Here is an 8,834-nt window from a genome sequence, read left to right on the forward strand (position 1 = left end):
TGTGCCGATCAGGTTTTTTCCTTCCAATTCCGATCACTGATACCGATCACATATATATATATTTTTTTTTTATCATAAACACTACATTATATGGAAAAAGGAACCATAAATTCACCTTCATTTAGACAAAAAGTTGTTTTTAATAACTTTTAACAAGAAAAAAAACAAAACAGGCATTGTGCAAATTGTACTGCTATCAATAAAACTATCTTTAACAGACTGATAACATATGGAGGCTCTGAAGAGGCTAAATAATGCAAAGAGCCAAAATAAAACCTCTCAACATTGCCAAAAGAATTTAAGTATAAAACTTAACATTCAAAGGCAAATACAGGATCCATTACAATAAACAATCCTGAGTTACTGAATGACAACTTCCTGATAGCATAAATATACAGAAATATAAAACCAAATCTATCCAGTAACAGAGAAACTGAAATTGATGGCACAGTGGTTAGGACACAGCTCACATCGATGCGGCCGTCGCAGGTTTGATTCCTGGCCTGGTGACCTTTGTCGCATGTTTTCCATCTCTCTCATTATACTACTTTCCTATCATAGCACTTTCAAATAAAGGCTACTAGACCAAAAACTTAAAAAAAGAACATCCCAGTTCAATCCAGTGCAGTTATATTCAGTTTATCGTGCCAGTATATTTAGCATACTAATATTTTATTTATAGAGCACTTTAAACACCCACAAAACTTAAAATGCTGTACACAATCATATAATTCAAATATGACTGAAATCAATAAACAAAATAGTAAACAATTATCAAAGTCAACAGTTCAGATTGTGTCAGAGCGATGTCACTAAGATTAGTTGTTTTTGACAAAGGAGGGGAAGCATTTGTATTGGTGTGGCCCCACCCCTAGTTATCTGTCCTGTGTGTGTGTGTGTGTGTGTGTGTGTGTGTGTGTGTGTGTGTGTGNTGTGTGTGTGTGTGTGTGTGTGTGTGCGTGCGTGCGTGCGTGTGTTTTTTCTGCTGGGCGCTTTAGGACCGGTGTGCAGCTGCTCCCAGAGCAGAAAGGCCTTCCACTCAACTGCTTTATAAGTGCTGAAGTTGTTCATTGGCTGGTCAACAATGTGGAGGGCGTGGCCACACAAGGCATGGCTGTGGACATCATGCAGGTAACAGTGAAACAGGCATGCATGATGCTAACAGGAAACTTCAGGATGAATTTATGAATGCAGAAGTGGGTTGTTGCAGAAATTGATAAACTGGTGCAGGTTTACTAAAAACTTCTTTAGAGTAATTTGAAATGTGAAAGTATTTTAAGGATGATGTTCAGTGCTCTCTGCTTTGTTTTGTGTAGAAAATGCTGGATGAAGGAGTGGTGGCCCACGCTTCCGGAGACGCCATGCGCACGTTCGTCTATGGCTTCTACTTCTACAGGATAGTAGGAGAAAAAGAAGGTACACGACTTTAACCCAGCTTAGCCACAAGGGAAGCACAGCTGCTGTCTGGATGGGAATTCTATGAAGCTAAAACCGTCTCATAATTCACAAATGCACAGGATGAGATTCACACTTGTATTTCTGATCCATATATACATGAATTGCTCTGCATTTGTGTGTGAATTTTGAGACTCCCCTGACATCTGAATCCACAAATAAACGGTCTATCTGATCACTTTGTGTTTCTGAAAAGTGTGGCTTAAGTGATTTATTACACTGCTATGATAATTTATCATTTAATGACCAGGGCTCTATAGCAATTCATAATATACAAAGGCCATTATTATCTTGAATAAATTCAACTATATAGAAAGACACTAGCCTGATGCTATTAGCATGCAGAAGCACTAGCATAGCTAGGTAGCACAGCTTACTCACTAGAGCTCTGCTGATGTGCTAATATAGGAGTTAGGTGTGCTGAAGATCGCTAGCTTGTGATTATAGTTGCACAATTAAATTGATTAACATTAATAATAACATGGAGATAATGGCTAATAGATAGATATTTCACCTACCGCTCCTCTGTTGCTTCCAGAAACCAGGCTGAGGTCTAAACTGTGCTTTGTCATGGCTACGGTGCTGTTGGAATGGGATAGTGTGATTGGCTGAAACATAGGTTACCCCAACGTGGGGGTCAGTTCATGATTGGTTGAAACAAGGAAGCTATCTGATTAGTTGCTGATCACCCAATCAGATGGACCATTTATTTGTTAATTGAGATGTCAGGGGAGTCTCAAAATTCACACACAAATGCAGCGAAACTCACAAGCCAGAAGCAGCTTGTAAATCAAGATACATTTGTGTTTGCATCAAAAATACAAGTGTGGATCTCGTCCTGTGCATTTGTGAATTATGAGACGGTTTAAGCTCCTTTCTTCTCTGCACCATGACGTTCATGTAAAGGTTTGTCACTGCAGGCCTCAATTCCCAGCTGCAGGCTGCTGGAAGCTGGTCCACTGCAGCCGTGGAGGATTTTGCCCTTTTCCAGAGAAAGTGGTTTGAAGTGGCTTTTGTGTTGGAGGAGCGGCGGCCCTGCGACCTGCCCGCCTTCCTCTTGCCCTGGCTGCCCAGCCGGCCCGCCTCATACGCAAGTAGGCACAGCTCCTTCAGCCGCAGCTTTGGGGGACGCAGCCAGGCCGCTGCACTGCTAGGTATACCCAGCCCACTCCTCCCAGCCCACACTGCCAGGAACACGACGCCTCATTCCCATCCAGCCTCATGTGGGTCTGGACAGCCTGCTGTGAGGAATGACCCGGGTCACATGGAGCCAGAGGGCGCACACGCTGCAGGAAACCCTGATGAGAAATCCAGCTCTTTCACTATCTCACCTATTTATTTATGAGTTATTGTAGTTCACCTGCTCTGCATTCTCTAGTGAGCCCTCTGACTTCCACACACAAATTCTCTGATCTAAAGAAAAAATCTGTCTTTTCAGTTTGTGGCAAGATCCACCAAGAAAAACCATGCAGGGCTCAAATTACCTCCTGCATTTCTTCTTCTACTCTAGATGTGGGTCAGAGTGAGATTATGATGATGGAGGACCTCGTTTCACATGATCAATTATTTTAATGTAGACCACCATTTAGTCCACAGGGGTCAAACTCCAGTCCTCAAGGGCCTGCAGTTTTTAGATGTGCCACAGCTACAAAACACTGGAATGAAATGGTTTAATTACCTCTTGCTTGTGTAGGTCAGTTCTCCAGAACCTTGCTAATGACCTAATTATTCTATTCATGTGTGGTGCAGCTGAGGCACATCTAAAAGTTGCAGGACACCGGCCCTCCAGGACCGGAGTTTGACACCCCTGATTTAGTCTTAGGAAGGGTTATTATAGTTGTAATGACAAATGTCCATAACATTTGTTATTTTTATACATTGACCTCAGCATTTTACCTCATGTAAGACATAAAATGTACTTTTTTTTTTTTAGCTTTAAATCATGTTATAATGTTCCCTCATCAAAAACATACCTGGAGTGTTGCCTTGATTTTTTTCATGCATGTTTGAGAAATCCTTTGATCTCCATGGCAACCACTCAGCTGTGCAAAATGCCTGGCTGGAGCACCGCAGCTCCTCCTCAGACCTGCAGTTTCCAAACTTCAGAGCTTCTGCCTGACAGAGCAGCCGTCCCCCATGGGCTGCTCTGATGTTAGCTAACTGCTAACACCTGGTGGAACTGTGCATCTGCTGATTATAGAAGCTACTCCTCAGAGCAACGCTGGTAAAAACTTTGTTAAAGGGTTAATAGAGGAGCCATGTTGTGATGACTTCCTGAAGGCAGAGGAAGAGCTGGAGTTTCTTAAAGAGGCAGAGGCACAATTCCAATATGTTCACCTCTTGAAAGAAGTAAACTTCTTTGAGGTCATATTTGATGTATATAGCATTTTTACTGGAGGTAATATAGTTACATGATTGTGCTATAAAATAGCACTATGTTGCTTGAAAACACATAATGCTGACCCTTTAGTGGCAGTATTATTTGATAGCAGCCATTATGTGCTTTTGCACCACTATGAGTCACTATCAGTTTTTCTATAGAATGTTCCATCTTGGTCAGCCTTACTGAAACGAGCCAACACTCTGGTTACATCACATCCAGCTCAGAAGTTCAGCTCTGATCACATTTTTCCAATAAATGTTCATATCCTCATTATGTTTTCAGATTGAATATGTTGCCCAAACTGACAACAGTGAGATCTACATGTACAAACCACCAAGTTTCTGTTAATCCAGAAATGTTCCTCCATCTAACATTTAATAACTCCACCATCAACTCTGTGTAACGTTTATCAGTCTTGTGTGACACACAGATCCAGGGTTCAGCTCTCCTCACAGCAGGCTGCAGATCTGCATTAAGCAGCTGGTGTTCGTCTCCTGCATGCAGTAGCAGTAGTGATAGAGGGTCAAATCACTGATGCGATTCAATTCCCCTCTACACAGTCAGACCAGTGCATGTGAACTGGTTGCTGTGAAGGTGGTCCAGTTGTAGTGATGTGGGGTTGGGTGCATGCTGTGGTGTTGGTGGCTGTGGGTCAGTAGTGCTGTGGGTCAGTAGTGCTGTGGTGTTGGTGGCTGTGGGTCAGTAGTGCTGTGGGTCAGTAGTGCTGTGGGTCAGTAGTGCTGTGGGTCAGTAGTGCTGTGGGTCAGTAGTGCTGTGGGTCAGTAGTGCTGTGGTGTACAATGTCTTCAGCTGCTGCTTTGCTTTGTTTCAACTCAAAACACTCATTAATCCTAGAGCTGTTTCTGCTTCAGCTTAATCTGACTTAATCTGTCCATTTACAGCTTTTGCCTGACACCTGAACATTTTCCTTGTGTTGCTTATCACCTTTTATGTGATGATTCCATTTCAGATTATTGTCAATGAATTTTAACATTATATGTTTTAACTTAGTTAAAACATCTGATAATGAAAAAAGTCATAATAAAAAAATCCATTGCACAGTAACTGAATAAAATCAGATTATAATAGAAAGGAGCCTGGATATTTATTATTTTTAAAGAGAATGATAAAATTGCGAAAATTGAAATTCCAAAAGCAAATTTGCTTAATGGAAACGCTAATTAAAAAAAAAAATCTCACATTTTTGGATAAAAAGTTTTTTGCACTAGGATGAGGTGCTTTTCAGCCAGACTGAAATGGGTGTATTTTGGAGAACTACAATGGAAACACTTTTTTGCATCACGAGTCACATGAACAACAACTGGCTGTTACTACTGGCAAAAACCACAAAGAAGACAGCAGGAAGTCGTAGGAGGAAGATGGCTTGTTTTTGTTTTTTTCAGACAGCTGGCTCCACCAGAGCTCTCACAGCATCACACCAATCAAAAAAGTTATGTGTCATTTGAACATGTTGAATCCGTAGCTCTTCTGTAAATTCACTGACTACAATTTCCCAAAATGCCGCACACGGGGCATGCCGCCTGAATGAGACGGGAACGTCTCCTCTGACGGATGATGCTAATGACTCATTTCATGAACGAGCCTATTCAGATGTGATTTTAGTTCAATTTCTTATTTAATCTAAACACAGTAATTGTGTTCTTTTGACATTAGCAGAACATAGACAAAGATTTACATACATTCACAATAGAAATGTGTTTTCAGTGTTGGTCTGAGGCCACTTTTTATGACTACATTTAGAAGATTGATGGCATCCCAGGTAACATGCTCATATGGGCCCAATGTGGGATTACTTGAGTACCATTTAGGCCCCTTTGCTAAACCCTGTTCGTAACCCATGGCTGAACCTGCCTGTGTGTGTCAGTCAGTTTGGGGAATCCAGCAGTTTTATCCTCTTCACTTCCACTGAAGTGGATACATTATCTGTAATCTTTATTTCCCCTTAAAGGATCGCTATCATCACCCCCACAGTAGGACATGATTCAAAACATAATGCTGAAAAATTAATCGTGGAATATCACTTATGCGATACAGATTTTATGTCTTAATTTGACAACACATTATGTTTAAAATACTGAAACTGTTTTTGAAAAGTGTTGCAACTAAATATTTGATCTGCATATTTTTGAGTTGTATGATGAGATTTGGATGTTTTACCCTATAAATATCCAAATGTTTGATCAATCAATCAAATTTTATTTGTACAGCACATTTCAGCAGCAAGGCATTTCAGTGCTTTACATCATTAAACACAAAAACACAGTCATGCAACATTGGCCCCTGGTTTTAGGCCCATTCCAAAGCTTGTCTTTGGATGTCCTCAGCTACACCTCGCTTTTCATCAAATATTACATGGGAAGTGTGTTTTAAGACTAGAAAAAAACAGTCATGTAATTATTTTTGATTACCATTGGGAACTGAAAAGAAAATCAGACAAACAAGAAAACTTTCCATCCAAAAAAAGAGGTCCAATGCAGAGGCCCATGTGGAAAGGCTGTGAAAGTCAGCAAATCAGTAACACGTATGGAAGGTCAGTACGTTTCTCCCCATGTCTGCCTTGTGCTCTTGATCACTGCTTTGCATCCATCGCTCTGCTCTAACTGACTGTGCCTCACTCCATCCAGATCACATTCCACTCCGTTTACTTCCTGTTGTATTTTCTCTCCACCCCCCGGCCCCCCATTGTCCATCTGTACTGCAGCTGCTACTGTCCCAGAGCAGAAAACGGTCACACTGGACGTGGACATCAATAACCGCAGCGACCGAACTGAATGGTGTAGCTGCTATTACCATGGCAACTTCTCTCCTAATGCTGCCTTTGAAATCAAGCTTCACTGGATGGCTGTCACGGCTGCAGTGCTTTTTGAGATGGTAACGCATCGGTTAACTGAACATGAAGGACAGTCATTTTGTAAACCCTTAGAACTGTCAGAGACAGTTGGCCATCTGGAATCGACATTCTGAGGTTACTCTGTTCTGATAGGTTCAAGGTTGGCACAGGAAAGCAGCTTCCTGTGGTTTCCTGCTGGTTCCTGTTCTGGAGTTCCCCTTTGCACTGACATCCTATCTATATGGAGACCCACTGAGGGTCCAGCTCTTCATCCCGCTCCACATCCAGTGTCTGCTGAAGAACGGCAGCGACAACCTGTTCGAAGGTAGTAAATGCAGTACGGCTTCTTAAACATTATAATCCTGACACAAAAGGTCTGTAACCTCAACTTTTAGACTCGGTCTGGACTGATGACTCATTCTGGCCGTCCTGATGCATGGACTCCATCATTTTGTTGATCCCAGTTTATCCAGCTGATTATTGATTGGTTTTGGAGGCCATTTTGATCAAATCTTTTAACCATGTCAGTGTTCTTGGGCAGAATTGGTAGGTTTCATGGGGAATTGTCCCCATGAAGCTGAGTGTGTGTCATTGTCAAACCTCTGCCATGTGACTGTTTGAGTCCGTCTCTGGTCTTCCTGTTTTCAACAGGGTTTGAACCAGAGACATACTGGGACAGGATGCAGCTCTTTCAGGAAGCCATCCTCTACAGGTCAGTGCTCTTCAATTTTAATCAACATTTTACCTTTGGATGGGTGTGGACCAGCTACCGGTACCACCTCATACTGAAGATTTACCAAAACATTGGTATAATGTCCCATCGGACCATCTTGTGATTGGATTGTGTTTAAAGCACATTCAAAGAAATTGCCAGATTGACTCAGGTTTTCTTCAACCCACTGCTGTCCTTTCTCAGTAGTGGCAAATGCTAGTCAGCTGGCTTAAAATGGCTGCTATACTGTTTAAAATTAGTTTCAAATAAAACTAATTAGATTTTATATATGTATATATATACATCTACAGGTCCTTCTCAAAAAATTAGCATATTGTGATAAAGTTCATTATTTTCCATAATCTAAGGATACAAATTAAACTGTCATATATTTTAGATTCATTGCACACCAAGTGAAATATTTCAGGTCTTTTATTGTTTTAATACTGATTATTTTGACATACAGCTCATGAAAACCCAAAATCCCGTCTCAAAAAATTAGCATATTTCATCCGACCAATAAAAGAAAAGTTTTTTACTACCAAAAGAGTCAACCTACAAATAATTATGTCCAGTTATGCATCAATACTTGGTCAGGAATCCTTTTGCAGCCTTCAATGCGGCATGGAGGCATGTCTGGGGGGCTTGAGCACCTGCCCTTTTTGCTTCTTGCCCCCAAGTGCCCTTTTGGTCAAGTTTTTTTTTTTGGTTTTTGTATTATTATTTTCTAAGCCCTCTTCTGACACATAATAACATGTACTAAAATTATAATTTTTTTTGTACAACATAATAAGCCGGTCACCTTGTTACCTTTGACCTTTTGCCCGTGACGCATGACGCAGTTGCCTCTCGCGCAGTGAGACTTTCGAGGGGCATTTCTGGGCAGAGCTTGGTAAGGTCCATTAGCGGTGCATGGATTTCATTGATACGTAAAGGTAAGACAGCAATAAGATGTTTTTGTTTAGTTTTTTAATTAAATGTGCGTTTTGTGGGCTACAGTTTATGTCTAAATAATTCAGTAAAGTAGAAGCGGTAGCTAATCTACCACAGCAATTATTAATAAAACATTAAGCCTAAAACGTACTATAACAACAGACTGAATGTTCTGTTCTGTGTGCAAAATTCTTGAATGTTTTTTGGTGTTAAATCCTAAAACATGAAGTGGCATTGTTATCAGTTGCTATGGCAACGAGTCTGCGTGTAGCTTGGCGAATACAGATCACTTTGCTGTGGATCATAGCACGAAATTAATACCTACATTTCTAAGTTTCACTGAGTTAACGCGGCTATGGATGACAAGTAAAAGATTAGTCTTTTTGCCCCCCAGCGTTGTGTACCTGCGCGAAAGTTTCATACGTCCAACAACATGTCTATATAAGTGAGTGTCTCACCAGCAAAGAACCTCACCGCACCTCACTGATATATATATATAT

The 8,834-nt window shown here is 41.0% G+C and overlaps 1 protein-coding gene across 8 annotated transcripts in view; it reads left to right on the forward strand.

Annotated features, from left to right (window-relative positions):
* depdc5 (DEP domain containing 5, GATOR1 subcomplex subunit) overlaps positions 1–8,834 on the forward strand; it is a 74,815-nt gene that overhangs the window by 49,529 nt on the left and 16,452 nt on the right. For 6 of the 8 annotated variants that reach the window (XM_008433590.2, XM_008433592.2, XM_008433589.2 and 3 more), the window contains 6 exons: positions 999–1,131; positions 1,317–1,416; positions 2,376–2,609; positions 6,561–6,730; positions 6,843–7,014; positions 7,341–7,401. In XM_008433590.2, coding sequence (XP_008431812.1) covers positions 999–1,131; positions 1,317–1,416; positions 2,376–2,609; positions 6,561–6,730; positions 6,843–7,014; positions 7,341–7,401 — 870 coding nt within the window. Of the gene's footprint in view, positions 1–998; positions 1,132–1,316; positions 1,417–2,375; positions 2,610–6,560; positions 6,731–6,842; positions 7,015–7,340; positions 7,402–8,258; positions 8,362–8,834 lie in introns of those variants that run through there. The other 2 variants (XM_008433593.2, XM_017310067.1) reach the window with 2 other exon arrangements.

This window comes from Poecilia reticulata, linkage group LG17 (genome assembly GCF_000633615.1).
Source record: "Poecilia reticulata strain Guanapo linkage group LG17, Guppy_female_1.0+MT, whole genome shotgun sequence".
Taxonomy (NCBI): Eukaryota; Metazoa; Chordata; class Actinopteri; order Cyprinodontiformes; family Poeciliidae; genus Poecilia; species Poecilia reticulata.